Source organism: Erythrolamprus reginae, chromosome 12 (genome assembly GCF_031021105.1).
Source record: "Erythrolamprus reginae isolate rEryReg1 chromosome 12, rEryReg1.hap1, whole genome shotgun sequence".
Taxonomy (NCBI): domain Eukaryota; kingdom Metazoa; phylum Chordata; class Lepidosauria; order Squamata; family Dipsadidae; genus Erythrolamprus; species Erythrolamprus reginae.
The window spans coordinates 32,239,244-32,259,616 of NC_091961.1; the positions used below are offsets into that span (position 1 = coordinate 32,239,244).

General features: G+C 48.4%; 1 protein-coding gene across 1 annotated transcript in view; it reads left to right on the forward strand.

Annotated features, from left to right (window-relative positions):
- SIK2 (salt inducible kinase 2) overlaps positions 1–15,024 on the forward strand; it is an 82,135-nt gene extending 67,111 nt beyond the window's left edge. The window contains exons 8-15 of the mRNA XM_070765624.1: positions 3,742–3,894; positions 4,107–4,259; positions 4,559–4,787; positions 5,902–6,186; positions 8,512–8,675; positions 9,917–10,030; positions 10,708–10,799; positions 11,152–15,024. Of these exons, the coding sequence (XP_070621725.1) occupies positions 3,742–3,894; positions 4,107–4,259; positions 4,559–4,787; positions 5,902–6,186; positions 8,512–8,675; positions 9,917–10,030; positions 10,708–10,799; positions 11,152–11,731 (1,770 nt within the window). The 3' untranslated portion in view covers positions 11,732–15,024. The remainder of the gene's footprint in view (positions 1–3,741; positions 3,895–4,106; positions 4,260–4,558; positions 4,788–5,901; positions 6,187–8,511; positions 8,676–9,916; positions 10,031–10,707; positions 10,800–11,151) is intronic.
- The last annotated feature ends 5,349 nt before the right edge of the window (positions 15,025–20,373 follow it).

Sequence of the window (20,373 nt, forward strand, 5' to 3'; positions counted from 1 at the left end):
TTTCATGAAGGAGCAGATACAAAGCATTCTTTGGTTCAAGGCCATCCTAGGCCCACCCACCTGGGCGGAAGTGGAAGGAGGACTGGCCACGCTGGCACAATCTGAGTGGGCAGCGTGACAAGTTCGTGAGTGGGGGAACAAGGAATGTGAACTTTCAACTGGGTGGGAAGCTCAGATCCAGTTTTCCCAGTGTGGGTGCCAGGATGGCTCGGGCAATAAATTGGAATTTTGAGGAGCACTTTGAGTCGGGCTCCGATTTAGTTTGGATGCTACCTGGAACCTTGACAGGTTGGTTTAATACTGTGGGTTTCCATTGTTGCTTCTATTTTAAGGTGCAATTCTGGGGTGGGGAGGGAAATATATTGAAATGGGGAGGGGGAGGTGATTTTCCTTTCACTTCCCCCCCACACACACACCAAAAAACTCCTACATCTTTTGGAAATTCCCTCCACCCATCGCTATTTGCTTCCTTTCAAAAGAGCCGATTCTCATTATTGCAGGAACATTTGGGTTAGTTTACTATGGCTTCTAATTATGGCTTTAGAGTTCAGGTTCTATATTTGGATTCTTCTTTTACTGTTTTTTTCATTTTATACCATTGTAAGCTGCCCTGAGTCAAATAACTAAGTAAGTAAGCAAATAAATAAACAAACAAATAAATAAACATTTATCCCTCCCGCTTAAACGCAGAAACGCTTCTTTAAAAGTTCCACATTCCAAGGTTTAGCATCCAAAGGACAAGCGGGGCATTGTTTGTCCAGGAAGTTTGGGGAAGTTCTGGAAAGTTGCGCATCGAAAACAGGAAATCCAAACCTTCTTTTCGCATCGAAGCTCCGGCCCGGCCCGAGAACGGGACCGTCCGCTTAAAAAGCATCCAGAGTCGCCCTTTTTTAAACATTTTCGGTCTCTTCTGGGCTACGATTCCAAGCAGAGCTCCTTTCCAGAAATAAATGCTCCAACTGCTCCCTCTGGACTGCAGCGCCATCGCTTCCTAAGAGCGGCCGGTATTTTTAGCTGGTGTGGAGCCTGCGATATTAATGCTTCCTGCCAGCTAACTCCAGCAGGGGGTTGTGGGGGGGTGGGAGAGGTTAGTAGGGGTGGGTGGGAGGATGTACGTCAATGAAACTTGGAGTTTCGCTTCTCTCCGGGCCTCAGAATGGGAAAGACACAGACGGAGTTGGGTTTCGCTTTCGCAGAGACCAGAAGGCCTGAGTTGGTGGGGTTGAACTCCCTTCTGCAAAAGGTTAGGGTTTTTTAAGTGGGGGCAGTACTGGGTTTATTCATTCATTCATTCATTCATTCATTCATTCATTTATTGGATTTGTATGCCGCCCCTCTCCGCAGACTCGGGGCGGCTAACAACAGTAATGATTATAATCTCAATTAAAAATAATCTCTCTTAAAATAATCTCAATTATTGAGATTATGATCCCGCTATATAGAGCGCTGGTGAGACCACATTTGGAATCCTGTGTTCAGTTCTGGAGACCTCACCTACAAAAAGATATTGACAAAATTGAACGGGTCCAAAGACGGGCTACAAGAATGGTGGAAGGTCTTAAGCATCAAACGTATCAGGAAAGACTTCATGAACTCCATCTGTAGAGTCTGGAGGACAGAAGGGAAAGGGGGGACATGATTGAAACATTTAAATATATTAAAGGGTTAAATAAGGTCCAGGAGGGAAGTGTTTTTAATAGGAAAGTGAACACAAGAACAAGGGGACACAATCTGAAGTCAGTTGGGGGAAAGATCAAAAGCAACATGAGAAAATATTATTTGACTGAAAGAGTAGTAGATCCTTGGAACAAACTTCCAGCAGACGTGGTAGATAAATCCACAGTAACTGAATTTAAACATGCCTGGGATAAACATATATCCATCCTAAGATAAAATACAGGAAATAGTATAAGGGCAGACTAGATGGACCATGAGGTCTTTTTCTGCCGTCAGACTTCTATGTTTCTATGTAATAAAACAGTATATGACAATAATCCAATACTAAAAACAGTTAAAAACCCATTATATAAAAACCAATGATACATACAAACATACCATGCATACAATTGTAAAGGCCTAGGGGGAAAGAGTATCTCAATTCCCCCATGCCTGGCGGCGGAGGTGGGTTTTAAGCAGCTTACGAAATGCAAGGAGGGTGGGGGCAATTCTAATCTTTGGGGGGAGTTGGTTCCAAAGGGTCGGGGCCGCCACAGAGAAGGCTCTTCCCCTGGGTCCCGCCAAACGGCATTGTTTAGTTGACGGGACCCGGAGAAGGCCAACTCTGTGGGACCTAACTGGTCGCTGGGATTCGTGCGGCAGAAGGCGGTCCCTGAGATAATCTGGTCCGGTGCCATGAAGGGCTTTATAGGTCATAACCAACCCTTTGAATTGTGACCGGAAACTAGCCACGTTGCGCACCAGTAGAAAAAACAGCAATGTCCATGCAACTCTAGATTGTAAAAATATGTTCCAAGGCCCCAGAATTCTATTCCTAACACCATAGGAAATGTGTCTTTTCCCGTGGTTTTAGGCGACCCCTGTGAAACGGACTTTCGATCCCCCCCCAAAGGGGTCCCGACCCCCAGGTTGAGAACCACTGTCTTAGATGTTCATTGAAGCTCTTGGAGGTTTATGCCCATGTCACACCAACACTCCGCAGTCTGCATTGGTTGCTGATCAGTTTCCGGTCACAATTCAAAGGGTTGGCTATGACCTATAAAGCCCTTCATGGCACCGGACCAGATTATCTCAGGGTCCGCCTTCTGCTGCACGAATCCCAGCAACCAGTTAGGTCCTACAGAGTGGGTCTTCTCCGGATAAATAAATAAATTTATCTGTATCCTCAGGCTCACCTGGTAACTGTAATGTGCATTTGTTTTTCCTCTGGAAACCTATTCCTACTCTGAGCCCCTTTGAATGGCATGGGAATAGGAATGGACATTGATAAACCTCCAGGTGCTTCTAGGACCCTCTAAAAGGATATAGGTGACATGCTGTCTTGCAAGGAATATAAATCCTTCCCCAGTCAGAGCTGAAGAAGCTTCGTGGATGAGTCATGTTCTCTCAGCAACTTCCAACAGTCACTAAATGGATGGTTGTATCTTGAGGACTACACCCTGATTCAGGGCAATTCTGCACCATCCAGAGGGGGCAAAGCATTGGGGCAGGATCTGATGCCCCAAAGCAGTGTTTTTCAACCAGTGTGCCGCAGCACACTAGTGTGCCGTGAGACATGGTCAGGTGTGCCGCGAAGCTCAGAGAGAGAAAGAAAACAAGAGAGAGAGAAAGAAAGCAAGAGAGAGAGAGAGAGAAAGAGAGAGAAAGAAAGAAAACGAGAGAAAGAGAAAGAAAGCAAGAAAGAAAAAGAAAGAGAATGAGAGAGAGAAAGAGAAAGAGAGAAGGAAGAGAGAGAGGGAGGGAAGGTGGGAGAGAGAAAGACAGGGAGGTAGGGAGAGAAAGAGCAAAAAAGAGGAAGGAAGGAAGAGAGAAAGAAACGGAGAGAGAGAAAAAAAAAGGGAGAGAAAGAGGGAGGGAGAGAGAAATAGAGCAAAAGGGAGGAAGAGAGAGATAATTTTTTTGTCCAAACTTTTTTAAACCCCCCCCCCCCTCAATGTGCCCCATGGTTTTGTAAATGTAAAAAATGTGCCGCGGCTCAAAAAAGGTTGAAAATCACTGCCCCAAAGGACGCCGGGGATGAACCGATGCCCTGAATTAACTCTCGGGTGCTTGTTTCCTTCTCAGTCTCTGCAGGATAAGAGTTACAACCACTTTGCTGCTATCTACTACCTGCTGGTAGAGAGGCTGAAGTCCCACCGCAGTAGCTTCCCCATCGATCAGCGGTTGGACTCCCGCCAGCGACGACCCAGCACCATCGCTGAGCAAACAGTTGCCAAGGTAAAACACACACACACACACACACACAATGGGTTCTGTTCTAGAGACAGGAATGGTTTACTCCCGAGGAGGTCTCCTTGGGAGTAAAACTGGGGGATAAGAGGCAGCTGAAAGGCTGCAGGAAACAACAGATCTGACTCAAATATCTGTCGCGATTGTCTCGTGAAAATCTCCTGCCTCTTTTGACCATCCTCTTCTCTCGCCCTTCGCAGGCTTCTGTTGCGCCCGTAAACCTGCACTCTCAAAACGTCCGCCTCCGAAGGTCTCCTGGCCTCCCACCCACAGCAGAGACCTTCTCCTTTCCCAGATCCGTCTGCCAGGCGGAAACGGCCTTCATGGAGGAAGAGAGAATCGACACCCCCAAAGTAAGGGCCCCTCGCCTTTTCTCTCTGCAGGGGGAGGGTGTGTGGGGCGTGATGCTTTGGTCCCCGGGAACAAACTTCCAGTAGACATGGTTGGTAAATCCACAGTGACTGATAAGGGCAGACTAGATGGACCATGAGGTCTTTTTTGGCTGTCAATATTCTATGTTTCTTCTTTTCGGTGCCGTTTTTTAAGTTCGGCCACTAAATGAGCGACTTGTCAGTGGTCACCTGGTCACTAAAGGAACGACCTGCGTTTGGGTTCGCAGCCCCACCCCGGTTTCTTTTCTCCTCCGGACCAGGTGGACGGCTGCCTGCTGGATCCCGTGCCCCCCATGATGGTGAGGAAGGGGTGCCAGTCACTCCCGACCAGCATGATGGAGACCTCCATCGACGAAGGGATCGAAGGCGAAGGGGAATCCGAGGCCGATCCCGCTCAGGCTTTTGCGGCGCTGCAAGGATCTCGCAGTGGGAAGAGGCGACACACCCTGGCGGAAGTGACCAACCCCCTCTTGGCCATGCCGGGCCCAGGTAGGCAATGGGGGGGCTGCGAGGGTCCAGGCTGCGGATCAGACAAAGGGGTCGTTTCTGATCCAACCTTCCCCCCCCCCCATTGCTCCCTGGGAAGTTCTGGAGGGATGATCCCACCACACCAGGTTGAGGAAGGTTGATAACAGAACCCACAGAGTCGGGAGGGACCTTGGAGGTCTTCTAGTCCAACCCCCTGTTCAAGCAGGAGATCTTAGTCCATTCCAGCCAATCTCTTCTTAAAAGGGTCCAGTGAGGGGGGTGGATGGTAGGGAGGAAGGAAGGAGAGAGAGAGAGAGGAGGGGAGGGAGGAAGGAAAGGAAGAGAGAAAGAGAAGGGAGGAAAGAGAAAGAAGGAAGAAAAAAGGAAGGAAGGAGAAAAACAGGAAAAAAGAAAGAGAGGAGTGAGAAAGGGAGGGAGAGGAAGAAAGGAAGGAGAAAGTGAAAGAAAGAAAGAAAGAATGAGAAGGAAGAAAAAGGGAGGGAAGGAAGGAGAGAGAAAGAACAAAGGAAGGAGAGAAAGTGAAAGAAAGAAAGAATCAGAAGAAAGAGAAAGGGAGGGAAGGAAGGAGAGAAAGAGAAAGAGAAAGAAAGAAAGAAAAGGAAGAGGAAGGGAGGGAAGGAAGGAAGGAGTTACCAAAATCACTCTCCTAAAGGAATCAATGACTCCTTTGGGAGGGCCGTTCCTCCAAAGCAATCCATGGGTGTCTATTGCGTTTCCTGTAGACTCTGGATTTTCCAGGCCCCAGAGAGAGAAGAGCCGACTGGAACGGGATGTCCGGTCACAGAGGGTGGAAACTAAAGCCAGGTTGAAAAGTCCCGGTGGAGAGAGACAGCTCCAGAGGATGCAGGATGAGCAGGTGGAAGCCTGCTGCTCTCTGCTCTATTCAGGAGGAAGCAGGACTTGCAGGGGAATTCTGGGAGTTGAAGTCCACAAGTCTTCAACTTGCCAAGGTCGGACAACCCTGCACTAGAGGAAGCCATAGAGGAGCAACCTTGGCCGCATTCTGTAGGCCCCACAGAGTGATCTCTTCCACCTTCTAGGACTTCAGGCCCAACCATCCTGGTGGGCAGTGGCTAATCCTGTCCCTTGTCTTGTTTCCTCTCGGGTCCCGAAGGAAAAGTCTTCTCGGTGGGTGAGAACCAATCCTTGAGCAGCGTTGACTCGGAATACGACATGGGATCCATCCAGAGGGATCTGAACTTCCTGGAAGACACCTCCTCCTTGAAGGAAATGGTTCTGGCCAACCCGCCAGTGCCCAGGATGACCCCCCCTTTCATCGGCCTGAGACCGCCGAATCCGGCCATGCAGGCATTGGCGGCCCACAAACGGGAAGCCCACAACCGTTCCCCGGTCAGCTTCCGAGAGGGGCGCAGGGCATCCGACACGTCCCTGACCCAAGGTAACTGCACAAGGGTTGAGGGGCGTCAAGAGGGGGACAGGCGGTCGTTTTGTTTTAAAATTTAACTTTTATTTAAATACGTAAAAAAATACAATACAACAGCAGAAAGACATTTCTTAAAAAACCAGAAAATTTGACGAAAATGTAGCATATTTTAAAAAACGGTTCTAACTATGTTGACATTCTTAAATTAGTCATATATGTCAGATTTTAAGAAAAAAAATACAAATCTTTTCATATGTATAGTCATTTATTTATTTATTTATTAATCAGATTTGTATGCCGCCCCTCTCCGCAGACTTGGGGCGGCTCACAGCAATAATAATACAATATAAACAAATCCAATATTTAAGTTTAAGCTAATTTAAAACCCCAATTTAAAAACCAATCATACATACTAACATACCATGCATACATTTTATAAGCCTAGGGGGAGGGAAAGTCTCAATTCCCCCATGCCTGACGACAGAGGTGGGTTTTAAGGGCAACTCTGATATCTGGGGAGAGTTGGTTCCAAAGGGTCGGGGCCACCACAGAAAAGGCTCTTCCCCTGGGTCCCGCCAAACGGCATTGTTTAGTCGATGGGACCCGGAGAAGACCCACTCTGTGGGACCTAACTGGTCACTGAGATTCGTGTGGCAGAAGGCGGTCCCAGAGATATTCTGGTCCGGTGCCATGAAGGGCTTTATAGGTCAGAACCAACACTTTGAATTGTGACCGGAAACTGATCGGCAACCAATGCAGACTGCGGAGTGTTGGTGTGACATGGGCATATTTAGGGAAGCCCATGATTGCTCTCGCAGCTGCATTCTGCACGATCTGAAGTTTCCGAACACATATATATCATCTTATATCTTTACATTTAACTATAGATTCAATTACCAGGCAATAACTGTATCAATTAAGTATTATTCCAATGTACATTAAATTACTTTGTCCTTTTTCCTAACCACCGGGTAGAACCATATCCCAACATTTATAAAAATCAGACTCTTCTTTGTTTTTAATTTCCATCGTTGATTTATCCATCTCCACACAAGTTGTAATCTTTTCTATAATCTCTTCCCTCCTGAGGTTATCGTTTCCTTTTTCCAGTGTTGGGCATATATTAACCTAGCCGCCGTAGTTATATGGATAACCAAATATACCTGACATTTTTCTAGGTTTCGGTGGAATATTCCCAGCAAAAAGCCTTCTGGAGTTTTCTCTGGACAGGCAGCCTTGGATGGCCAAAGGATTTGTTGCCCTTGGCTGCAGGATTTGGGGGCCACGATGGGTTGACTTGGCCAAACCGGGTTGGGAATTGTCTCTTGCAAACTCGCAGCTAGGAATCAAAAGTGAATTTGGACATTGGTCAACATCATGACTTGCTTGCGAAAGAAGAAGTTAGTTGGGGGGAAAGATCAAAATCAACATGAGAAAATATTATTTTACTGAAAGTGTAGTAGATCCTTGGAACAAACTTCCAGCAGGCGTGGTAGATAAATCCACAGGAACTGAATTTAAACATGCCTGGGATAAACATAGATCCATCCTAAGATAAAATAGAGAAAATAGTATAAGGGCAGACTAGATGGACCAGGAGGTCTTTTTCTGCCGTCAGACTTCTATGTTTCTATGTTTCTAATCTTTAAATCGCTTGGAATTATTTATTTATTATTTGTTTATTAATTGGATTTCTATACCGCCTCTCTACAAAGACTCAAAACTAGTAAACTACAATAAAATCAATCCAATTAAATTAAAATTGCATAGGAATCTAAAATCTCTAATTATATTTTTAAAAAATGAATCGCACCCATTCGTACAGCAATCATACAATCATTTGTTGGCTAGGAGGCTGAGATCTAATTGGCCCAAGCCCATAAATAAGTCTTAAGACTCTTACGAAAGGCGAGGAGGGTGGGGCAGTGTGAATCTCTGGGGGGAGCTGATTCCAGAGGGCCGGGGCCCCCACAGAGAAGGCTCTTCCCCAGGTCCAGCCAAACGACATTGTCTAGTTGATGGGACTTGGAGAAGGCCGACTCTGTGGGACCTCACCTGTTGCTGGGATTCGTGTGGCAGAAGGTGGTCCCACATTTGCTCTGCTCTTTACTCAAAGGTGGATTTTTTTTTTCAAGAGGCAACTGGATTTTCTGGTTTTTCTCTGAAGTTGTTTCGTTTCTCATCCAAGACCTTCTTCAGCTCAGTGAACTGAAGACGCTTCTTGGATTTGAAGCAAAACATCTTCAAAGAAAGTCAATTTTGCCCCCCGAAAAAGGCACCTTTGGGAAATGGATGATTGACCATCTCCATTAGACGTTGTGCTCTTTGACCTTCCAACAGGAATTGTAGCCTTCAGGCAGCACCTCCAGAACCTGGCGAGAACCAAAGGCATCCTGGAGCTGAACAAAGTCCAGTTGTTGTACGGTCAGATGAGGCCAGAAGACGAACCTTCTCTGGAATCCGCTTCTCCTCACTTGCAAGACCTTGAGAGCGGTTCTCAGCAGGTACAGAAATACAATAACAATCCAATCAATACATTAAAAAATAATCTTAAAATTCTAATTTTTTAAAAAAAGTATCAATACCATTCATTCAACAATCAAACTAAAGCATTCATTGGTCCAGGGGGAAGGTCTAAGGAACCCCAGGCCTGGGGGCAAAGATGAGTTTTTAAACTCTTTCGGAAGACAAGGAGGGTGGGGGCAGTAGGAATCTCCGTGGGGAGCTGATTCCAGAGGGCCGGGGCCCCCACAGAGAAGGCTCTTCCCCTAGGTCCCGCCAGACGACATTGTTTGGTCGACGGGATCCTACAGAGGCCAACTCCATGGGACCTTAGCGGTCGCTGGTATTCATGCGGCAGAAGGCGGTCTCAGAGAAGCCTGGGGAGAACAAAAACGGCTGAAAAGAAGCCCCCAAAATCAGCTGGGCAGCATGTGCACTGGAGCTAACACAGAGCAGTGCCTCGCGTACCCTCAAATATGGCTCTGTGTGCCACCTGTGGTAGATGTGCTATAGGTTCGCCATCACTGTCCTACGCTGTCCCTGAAGCCTACCTTGGAAGGAGTCTGATCAACACTTTATACTTTAAAAAAACGGCTTGGAGAAACGGAAAAATCTTCTGTTATCATTGATGGGCAGAATTGCATAAACTAAGATGAACATTTTTTATTTTCAATAATAAAAATAGAATTTTTTAAAAAGTCAGATTAATACGATAGTGACGAGATTTATTGGGAATGGGAAAAGACCGAGGATTACCGGTAGTTTGAAATTCTTACAAGAGGCAAGAATGCTCTCCCTAATTGGGAGTTGTATCAAGCAACAGCGAATGACATGCTTAGAAATAAAAGACTTCTGATACAGGAAGGACATGGTTTGCAAATTGGATGGCACATATTTGTTTGGTATGGAGGATATAAAATAACATAGCTACTTCCAGAGACATAGTATAAGGACTTTGGGAAAGACTAAAAACTAAACACTATTCTAAAACACCCCCTTGGATATCGATAATAGAGATATTGACACACCCAAGCAGAATAGACTGGAATAATATTCTGAGATACAATGATATTTTATTGAAGACAAATAAGTTGAAATCCGCAACAGAATTAGAGAACTAAAGAAAAAATCCAAACGGTCGTCCGGCGTCGTAGCCATTTGCTTTCCTGCACTTTTGCCTCCCAACCGCAGGGAGATCATTTGACCGATAAGCTGTTCTTCTCCCCCTTCTTTATCTCTGAAGGAAGAGGCGTCCTTGCCCCACGAGGGGGCTTCCACCTTCCCCAGCGGCCTCCATCCTCCATTGCTCTCCAGGCGCCAGAGCCTAGAAACGCAGTATCTGCAGCACCGCCTTCAGGTAGGCTGCCTTCCCGGAAATCCGTAAATTCAACGGGAATGAGGGGTTCAGTGGGAGAAGGCTGCCCCTCCTGCTCAGACCCACTTAGGGGGAAAGGGCAGGAGGGGAGGGGTCGGGTCTTCACTGCAAAGCCCGTTGCTTCCTCCCCATGTCAGAAGGCCGGGTGGAAGGGGAACATAAATCCAGCACACAAATTCAGTCTTCCCAGTGGTGAAATCCAATTTTTGTTTACTACCGGTTCTGTGGGCGGGGCTTGGAGGGTGGGGCAGGGTAAGGATACTGCAAAATGCCCATTCCCTCCTCATTCCTGGGGGAAGGATACTGCAAAATCCCCCTTCCCTCCCTACTCCAGGGGAAGGATACTGCAAAATCCCCCTTCCCCCCTCATTCCTGGGGGAAGGATACTGCAAAATCCCCCTTCCCTCCCTACTCCAGGGGGGAGGATACTGCAAAATCCCCATTCCTAGGGCCAGCCAGAGGCGATATTTGCCGGTTCTCCGAACTACTCAAAATTTCCACTACCGGTTCGCCAGAACCTGTGAGATCCTGCTGGATTTTGCCCCTGCTTCCCCCTCCCTTGTCAAAACTTGTCAAGACCTCCAATGACAGAATCGAAGTGTCCTGTATTGCGCCTGGGCCCAGCTCACTCTCTCTCTCCCCCTCCTCTCTCCTGCCAGAAGCCCAGCCTGCTTTCCAAAGCCCAGCACGCCTGCCAGATGTTTTGCAAGGAGCTACCTCGGAGCCTGGAACAGCAGCTGCAGGAGCACAGGTGAGCCCTAAGCTCGGGGAAGGGTCAGGATCCCAGAAAGCCCCCTTTGCAAAGACTGAATAAGCGGCACAAGGTCAGGAGGACCCCAGAGGGAGTTCGTTCCAGAGGGCCGGGGACGCCACAGAGAAGGCTCTTCCCCTAGGCCCCGCCAGCCGACACTGTCTTGCTGATGGGACCCGGAGAAGGCCGACTCTGTGGGGCCGATCTTCCCTTCCCAATCAGTACGTCCTGAAGTAACAGAATTCTCTTGCCAACCTGGGCCGGGGAATTCTGGGCGTTGAAGTCCACAACCACAGGTGGCTTATGGGAAAGCGGGCCGACTGACTGTTCTGTTCTCCACCTCTGGGTTTAGGTTGTATCAGAAGCACATCTTCCTGCAGAAGCAGTCCCAGCTGCAGACCTACTTCAACCAGATGCAGATCGCCGAGAGCACCTACCCCCGGCCCAGCCAGCTGCCCCTCCCTTGCCACGAGGAACCCCCCTCTCCTCCTCTTCCTCCTGCCCCAACTCCTTCCCAGTTCGGCTTGGTGCAGCCCTTGAGCCCCGTGCTGGAGCCGCCATCCGCCGAAGACATGCAATACGACCCTTTCCTCTGCCAGTATCAGAAGCTGCAGCTCGACCTCCAGCCCCCTGCCACCCTCCACGGACCCCCGCAGGTTCCCCCCCAGCAGCAATACCCCTACCAGACTCACGAAGGGCCGCTGGGCCTCTCGCCCGACCTCGATTACGCCGGCCAACCTCCGTATCCCCTGGACCCCACCACCCAGCAGAGCACCGTAGTAGCCATGGCCAGCATCCAGAGGGGCTCGGAACCCCCCGGTTCTCACCCCACCTACGACACCTTAAACCTGGCCCAGTTGCCCGGGCTCTTGGATTGTGAAATGATGGAGACGGTGGATCCCCAACACGGAGGCTACGTCCTGGTGAACTAGTGGCGTTGTGGTGGTGGTGGTGGGAGAACTGGTGAACGTTGGCTCGAAGTCCAGTCGCCCCCCGTGGCTGCGGATCTCCATCTGGGCTCCACAGCCGCTTCTCCGGTTTTTGGATCCCATCGCTCTGAACTGGTACTAGCGGAGAAGACGGGGCAGGAGGGCTGAAGGAAGGCCCTGCACCTTTGCGCACAGAACAACGAACTCTCCCGTAGGGAAGGAGGCAGACCGCGTCCGAGAAAGCAGGAAGTCCTTCCAGGAAACCTGGGTGTCCGACTCGCCGCTCCGATCCTCCTCCGTCAGAGGGAGAATTCAGGAAGGAGGAGCGGATTTACTCTACTTGGCAATAAAAGCAATACCTTGTTTTGTTTTTTTAATTTTTATTTCCCCCGTTGGAAATTTGGCCGAGACAATGTCGGCACGGAAAGCCGGTCAGGAATGTAGGATGCCCAGGGCTCGAGATGTTGGCCTGCTAAGCTAGGCTGTAGATCAGCGGTGGGGAGACGTGGCTCTCTGAGGACCTGTGGACTTCCTGGGAGTGGCAAGTCCACCAGTCTACAAAAGGGCCATCGTCTCTTAACCCCGTGTAGATGTTCTCCAGAAGGACTTGCAGGAACGCTTTGGACTTTTTCTGTTGACCCGATGACTTGCAGGGAAGGCTGAACCTTTGCACATCTTGAGGACTCCCCTCCTCGGTCCACCTTGGAATCCATTTCGGGGTCAACCAATCAACAAGGAAGGCGACCCGAGAGTCTGAAAGCAGCCTCCAAGCCACCTTTGGGAAGAACGTGATCCCTGGACACTGAATTCTTCTAAGCTGCCCTTTTGTAGCCTTTTTTTCCTTTCCTTTTTTAGAGGAAGCAAATTTACTCGGACTTCGAGAGCGTGTGTTGATGGTTGTTCTTAGGCTTTGCATATTTGGGCAACTATTTAGGGGTGTAGTGTTTTAAGGACAAAGCTTATCAGAAAACCCATGTGAAGTGATAGTGGTGTGCCTTTTTTTTCCCCCCTAAGACCCTTTTCTCTCCTTTTTTTAAAAAAAAATAATAATTCTGAAGTTTTTCTTTTTTTCCCCCCTTTTTTTAAACCACCCCCATCTCTTCTCTAGGCTGACACCAAAGTCCCTTCGGAGACCGAGTTCCACCATGTGGAATGCGGGTTTCGTGTTTCTTTGCCTCCCATAATTCTTTCTCACTCGCTCCTTCTATAGTCCTGGTTTTAATTTTCCTTGGGGGGGGGGAAGAAGTATTACAGCAATATTTAGGATGGGTAACCACTGACCTGTCCATCCCTTCAACGGGCGTCTGTTGTATAAAAAGCATTTGCCTCTCTAGGAAAGACACAAATATACTTCGGATTTGTTTCAGAAGGAGGGAGGGGCTCAGCCTTGGGGAGGGTTGGAACCTGGTTAAAAATTGAAGCACAACCTCCAATTGTTTTAAGCACAAAAAAAAGGGTAACTCGGCAAAATTAGCAAGGGGAAGAGGCCTCTGGTTTCGTTCTGGGGATCCATCCCGGGGATCTTCTGGCCCATTTGATGCCGTAGTGACAGCATATCTCAAATCTTGGTCTCTTCTAAGATGGGTGGACTCCAACTCCCAGAACTCCCCCTAGCCAGAAGCTGGCTAGGGATTCTGGGAGTTGAAGTCCACCCATCTTGAAATGGACCAAGGTTGAAAAATCTAACTGTAGGGTAACCGCAATAAAATTTGGGGAAGACGATGTCCACCGGCAGCGACAATCGGCCCTGGAGTTTGTCTCCCAAAACCTGCAATAAGAAATCGGTCCCATAAGCATTAACGCCGGCCACCGGATCTCACGGGGGACGACTTGAAATGGGGAAATCCCCGGAGTGGACGGAGGACCCATATTCATGGCAATGTGGCTTCCTTTCCTCCTCAGCTCCAAAACCCCCTGGAGAAAGAATCTGTGCCCCCATGGTGCTGGGCCAGTGGCTTTGGAAGGCGCTTCCCTTCTCCTTCCTAGGCATTTTCACGCCCAATGGAGCATGAAAGCCACCTGTCCCCCTCCTCTTCTTCCTTGGTCAATTTTTGACCACCACCACCACCCCACTCCTTCTGTAGAGGTCAATGTTTCACAAGTGAGGAGACACCGCTCCAGCCTAAGGAAACCCATCAGCCTTTCCCAGCTCGCCGTCTTGGGGGGGGGGGGGGCTCAGGTGGAACAGGGATAGTGGTGGGGTGAACGTAGCCCAGGTCAGCCCTTCCTCCCCTCTTTGAACCCTGGAGGAAGACCCCCCGTAGCTGGTCCCTTCACAGCAGACCGGGTTGAGTAGCAAGAATCCTTCCTGGGCTGGACTCGGCAGCTCTGTTGCTGTCCGGCCTTCTGTGGAGCCAACACACTTTCTTATGGCATCCAGGTAGGGGCTTCCCTGGGTGCGGAAGGCTGCTGGTGTCGTGCAAATCTCACACACACACACCACTCCCTGTCTAGAGGTAGCAAACCTGCGACAGGCTACTAGAGATCTATTCCACCAGGGCTCGCAGGAAGGGAACCATGGGTTTGCCCAAGACCAGGCAACCAAGCTTCGTCTGGCTCCCAATTGTGCTCCCAAGGACCCAGCTTGTGGTCATCTGGAGCAGATTCAGGGGCCACACCGAGTGACCCATCCTCATTCCCTTGTCGGGAGGGGTTGCTTTCCTCCCCACCCGTGTTGGGACCGAGCTTCTGAATGCAAAGCTAGTCCAGACATCTCTCTCCTCCCATATCTGCTTGGACAGCCTGTTTCTTCACCCCTTGGTGTGTTTTCCCCCCCAACAACAGCGATCCAAGGAACGGGCATTTTCCCAGGCGGGCTCACCCCTGCCTGCAGGACGCCAACGCCGCCTCTCACCCCTCCCGTGTTCCCGCTAGCCGCTTTTCGTCCAGTCGACCGCGTGGGTCCTATCCGAGGGGGTTTCATGTGAACGCTACAGTGGGGGTTTCTCCTTATTTTTTTTTTTAGGAAACGACTAGCTTTATCTGTTGAAAAACGCAGGTCCCTCTGAAGAGACTTTGGTGAGGGGGGGGGTTTGGGGGGGGTGTGCGTTTCCCACAACCTTTTACTCTGGAGACAAGTGCAATATGTGTGTGGTACGTTCTTTAATGTATTTTTTAAGGAAACAAAACAAAACAAAAAGAGTTTAAAGGATTTAGCCTTTGCTTTGGGGGGGGAACCTCTCCAAAGGTTGCAGACGCCTCTTTTAAGGGGCCTCCCTCCCCTCGTAGTATTTACGTGCCGGACTCTGTCAAAGCAATTGCAATGTATTAATGCAGAATAAAGAACTTGGACCTTCCCCCCCTCCCTTTTGCATTGGCAGTTCTGTGTTAGCAAAAACTTCAGAAGAGAAGGGTTTAGGGGTCGTGATTTCCAACAGTCTCAAAATGGGTGAGCAGTGTGGTCGGGCGGTAGGAAAAGCAAGTAGGATGCTTGGCTGCATAGCTAGAGGTATAACAAGCAGGAAGAGGGAGATTATGATCCCGCTATATAGAGCGCTGGTGAGACCCCATTTGGAATAATACTGTGTTCAGTTCTGGAGACCTCACCTACAAAAAAGATATTGACAAAATTGAACGGGTCCAAAGACGGGCTACAAGAATGGTGGAAGGTCTTAAGCATAAAACGTATCAAGAAAGACTTCATGAACTCCATCTGTATAGTCTGGAGAACAGAAGGAAAAGGGGGGACATGATTGAAACATTTAAATATGTTAAATAAGGGAAGTGTTTTTAATAGGAAAGTGAACCCAAGAACAAGGCGACACAATCTGAAGTTAGTTGGGGGAAAGATCAAAAGCAACGTGAGAAAATATTATTTGCCTGAAAGAGTAGTAGATCCTTGGAACAAACTTCCAGCAGACGTGGTTGGTAAATCCACAGTAACTGAATTGAAACATGCCTGGGATAAACATAGATCCATCCTAAGATAAAATACAGGAAATAGTATAAGGGCAGACTAGATGGACCATGAGGTCTTTTTCTGCCGTCAGTCTTCTATGTTTCTATATATACATTTTTTCGGCGAGCTCCGTGACATCGGCAGCCTCCCTCTTACAGATCTTACAGAATCTGCTCACAGAGGCAGTTGTAAATTATAAACCAAAGTTATAAATCAAAGGTCCAGCAGCAAGAAGCAACAGGTCCCCACCTTGATGCCGTGACCGCTGTGAAGGCCCATTGTTGCAGGTGGATTAAGATTCTGATTTGGGAAGCAATAGCACGTAGACTTATATACTGCTTTACACTGCTTTCCAGCCCTCTCTGAGTGGTTTACAGAGGCAGCCTCTTGCCCCCAACAATCTGGGTCCTCATTTGACCCACCTCTGAGTCAACCTCAAGCCGGTCAGGATCAAACTCCTGGCGGTGGGCAGAGTTACCCTGCAATACTACGTTCTAACCACTGTGAAGGGAAGGGAAATAGCAATAGCACTTAGACTTATATACCACTTCGCAGTGCTTTAGAATAGAATAGAATAGAATTCTTTATAGGCCAAGTGGGATTGGACACAGAAAGAATTTGTCTTTGGTGCAGATGCTCTCAGTGTACATAAAAGATGGGAGGAGAGTTCGTGTCTTGATGATGATAACAGCAGAGTTAGAAGGGACCTTGGAGGTCTTCTAGTCCAACCCCCTGCCTAGGCAGGAAACCCTACACTACTTCAGACAGATGGTTATCCAACATCTCCTTAAAAACTTCCAGTGTTGGAGCTTTCACAACTTCTGGAGGCAACTTCTGTTCCACTGATCAACAATTCTGACTGCCAGGAAATTTCTCCTTAGTTCTAAGTCGCTTCTCTCCTTGTTTAGTTTCCATCCATCGCTTCTTGTTCTACCCTCAGCTGCTTTGGAAAATAAGTGGACTCCTCCTTCTTTGTGGCAACCCCTGAGATATTGGAAGACTGCTATCATGTCTCCCCTGGTCCTTCTCTTCATTAAACCAGCCAGGCCCAGTTCCTGCAAACGTTCTTCGTATGTTTTAGCCTCCAGCCCCCTAGTTTGCGGCTCTTCTCTCTCCGAAAGCCAAGGCAAACGCTTCCAAAAATGCAGGAACTTGTTCAGGCCGTTGCCAGCGATCAAGACACAGAGAGAGAGAGAGAGAGAGAAATAGGCCGAGTGTGGAAAGGAAGCTTAGCGACAACCAATGGCTTTTGTTCTCGCGCTGCATGAAGTCATTGCCTGGCTGTGTCAGTTTTTCCTGCTCTTTCCTTCCTAATCATGTTTTTGCAAATTTTGGCGCCTGCAAAAACGTGCATAAAACAAGGCAGAAAGAGAACTGCAGAAGGGGAAAAAAGAAGAGGGAAATAACGCACCAAGAATGGCTTTTGAACTCCCTCCCTCCAAGCCTGGAAGAGGCTTCCCCTGTTTTGAGAAGGCTCTGGATTGTGGCTTTGCGTGATGGGTAAACCAGTGCGCGCACATATATACACACACATCCGCAACTGCATTTTAATCCCTGAATAGGAAAGGCACATTTGAGCTGCAAGCTAAAGGCATTTAGGGAAGGTTGAATTGGCAAAAGGTGTGATTTTGGCCGGAGGTGACTCTTCCCTTTGGACATAGCTGCTCCTCTGCTGAGCATCCTCTGACCCTTTATCGCGGGGTGGGCTGGGGGGGTTAAAAAAGACCCCCTACTGATGCAGATCCTCACAACAGAATACTCAACACAACCGGACTTGAAATCCTAGGCTTAGAAAGCTTAGAACTAAGTCGCCTTAAACACGACCTAAGCACAGCCCATAAAATCATCTGCTACAACGTCCTTATGGTCAATGACTACTTCAGCTTCAACCACAACAACACACAAGCACACAACAGATGTAAACTCAAAGTAAACCGCTCCAAACATGAGTGCAGGAAATACGACTTTAGCAACCGAGTAGTTGATGCCTGGAACTCACTCCCTTATAGTATCATCATCAAACCCCCAAAACATTCCCCTTAGACTGTCCACTGTTGACCTCACCCGATTCCTAAGAGGTCAGTAAGGGGTGTGCATAAGTGCACCAGCGTACCTTCTGTCCCCTGTCCTAATGTTTCTCTTTTACTAGTATCATGTATATAAACATAGTTATATCTTTGTACACTACCAATAGGTTGTTCTGTCGGGCTCTCTGGTAGAATCCTCCCAAAAATGCACAGATACAATTTCAGACACACACATGTTTGAAAATTCAAAACAATATTCTTTATACCAAAAATGCAAATAAACAGAGCACTCTTTGTATAGCAAAGAGCACTTGTCTCCAAACAAACTGATAATTTGTACAAGTCCCTTATCAGTTCTGTGATACTTAGCTTGCAGCTGTGAGGCAATTCACAGTCCTTCTTCTTTCACAAAGTGAAACACACTTTGCTCTGGTTTAGTTTCAAAGCGGGGGAAAATCAGCACACAAAAGGTCAAAGTCAGTAAAGCAGTCACGAAACACAACGTTCAGATAATCCTCCACAATGGCCAAACCCACAGGCTGCTCTTTATAGCAGCCTCACTAATGACCACAGCCCCACCCAACCACAGGTGGCCTAATTTTCTTTGATAATAATCTCTCAGTTGTTGCTGCCTATGCGTCGCTCTCCGCATGCGTGGCTGTATCATTAACTCTGGTTCTGAATCCAAGGAGGAGCTAGATAATTGATCTCCTTCTGAGCTGTCTGCCACACTCTCCTCCTCCCTGTCACTCATGTCTTCTTGGTCACAGGAGCCTTCATCAGCAGATTCCACCGGGGGCAAAACAGGCCTGCAGCATGTGGATGTCTCCCCCACATCCACAGTCCTTGGGGCAGGAGCTGGGCCAGAACTAACCACAACACCGGTACTTGACAAAAAATAAAAAAAATAAACCATCAGGATGGGCAGCTGGCAAAGCTCAAATGGGCCCCTTGGACCGATGGCAAAAGATGAGAAGTGCTGAAGGTTTGGGTTTGATCCTGAGAGTTTGGACATGATGCTCATTGGCACATTTCCTGGGCATGTTCCTGTGTTAGAAACCCCCTTGACATTTGTGTGTGAGTGAAGCAACTGCCTCTTAAGCCAGTGATGGCAAACCTTTTTTTCCGAAAGAGTGTATGCACGAGAGCCACACTGATAATTCAATGCTTGGGGAGGGTGAAAACAGCTTCCCCCGCACCCCGAAAGACCCTCTGGAGGCTGGAAACGGCCTGTTTGCCAATTTCTGGTGGGTCCAGTAGGCTTGTGTTTTACCCTCCCCAGGTTCCCAAGGCTTCCCTGGAGATGGGGGAGGGCAAAATCGCCCTTCCCCATCTTCCTGGAGGCTCTCTGGAAGCCAAAAACGGCCTCCCAGAGCCTCTGTGAGCCACAAATTAGCTGGCTGGCACACACATGCATGTTGGAGCAGAACTAGGGCAACGGCTCGCGTGCCAGCAGATGTGGCTCCGCGTGCCACCTGTGGCACCCGTGCCATAGGTTTGCCATCGGTGTGTTAAGCCCTGGCCAGGGTGAGATGATGTGCGCAATCCCTTTGCCAATGGTGAGCATCCAATACCCTTCATGCGTAGCTTTTGGGCTCCTCCAGAGGTCCAAACTTTCAGCAAGTGACACATCAGCCGAGCGGAGGCGTTGGCATGGCAACATCTCCAAGGAGACCGCAGGGCATGTGCCCGTCATCACCTGGAATGGGGGTGGGGTGGGATGCCATCCTCCCCTCCTGCTCCATCCTCCCCCCACAAATTGATTTTATTATTATTATTAGAATTATTATTCATTCTTCTTGCCCTTTCTGCCACTCTGCGTGCCAAAGAAAAGGAGCTCCGATACCTTCCCCACAGGGCGGGCTTCTTGGAGGAACCAGAGGTTCTGGGTTCGAGTTCAGCCCCCGCTCTCCTGCTTTCGAGCTGCAGAACCCGACCTGTCCTCAGCCTCCAGAGATACCTTACCAGAAGAGCCCTCCACTCCTCCACTCGCAACAGAATCCCCTACGCAGCTAGACTCACAATCCTAGGTTTAGAAAGCTTAGAACTACGTCGCCTTCAACTACGTCGCCCATGAAATCATCTGCTACAACGTCCTTACTGTCAAAGACTACTTCGGCTTCAACCACAACAACACACAAGCACTAAAACAGATACAAACTCAAAGTAAACTCGACTGCAGGAAATACGACTTTAGTAACCAAGTAGTAGTAGTTGATGCATGGAACTCACTACCAGACTTTGCAGAGTCTTCGGAGAGGGGCGGCATACAAATCTAATAAATAAGAAGAGGCTATTTTTCCCATAAGAATCAATGTAAAAGCAAATAATGCGTGCGATTGGGGAAACCACAGGGAGGGTGAAGGCCCTGTTTCCTCCCAGCAGATTCCTAGAGAGGCCCCACGGAGGCTTCTCCCTGCCTTTTCCGGTTACAGTTTCGGAGGATCGGATTTGTAAGTGGAAAATGGTTCTTGAGAAGAGGCAAAAAAATCTTGAACACCCGGTTCTTATCTAGAAAAGTTTGTAAGTAGAAGCATTCTTAGGTAGAGGTACCACTGTATTTCCTAAACTACTTGGGATCTTTTCTGAGGCCAAAAGAAGCAAGGGTATTTTCTTATTTTGAGTGTGTGTGGGTGTGTTGGGGTGTGTATGTGTGTGAAACAGTCTTCTAATTGTGCATGCAAAATATTTTGACAGCCTCTCTCTTGCCTCGCCTCTTT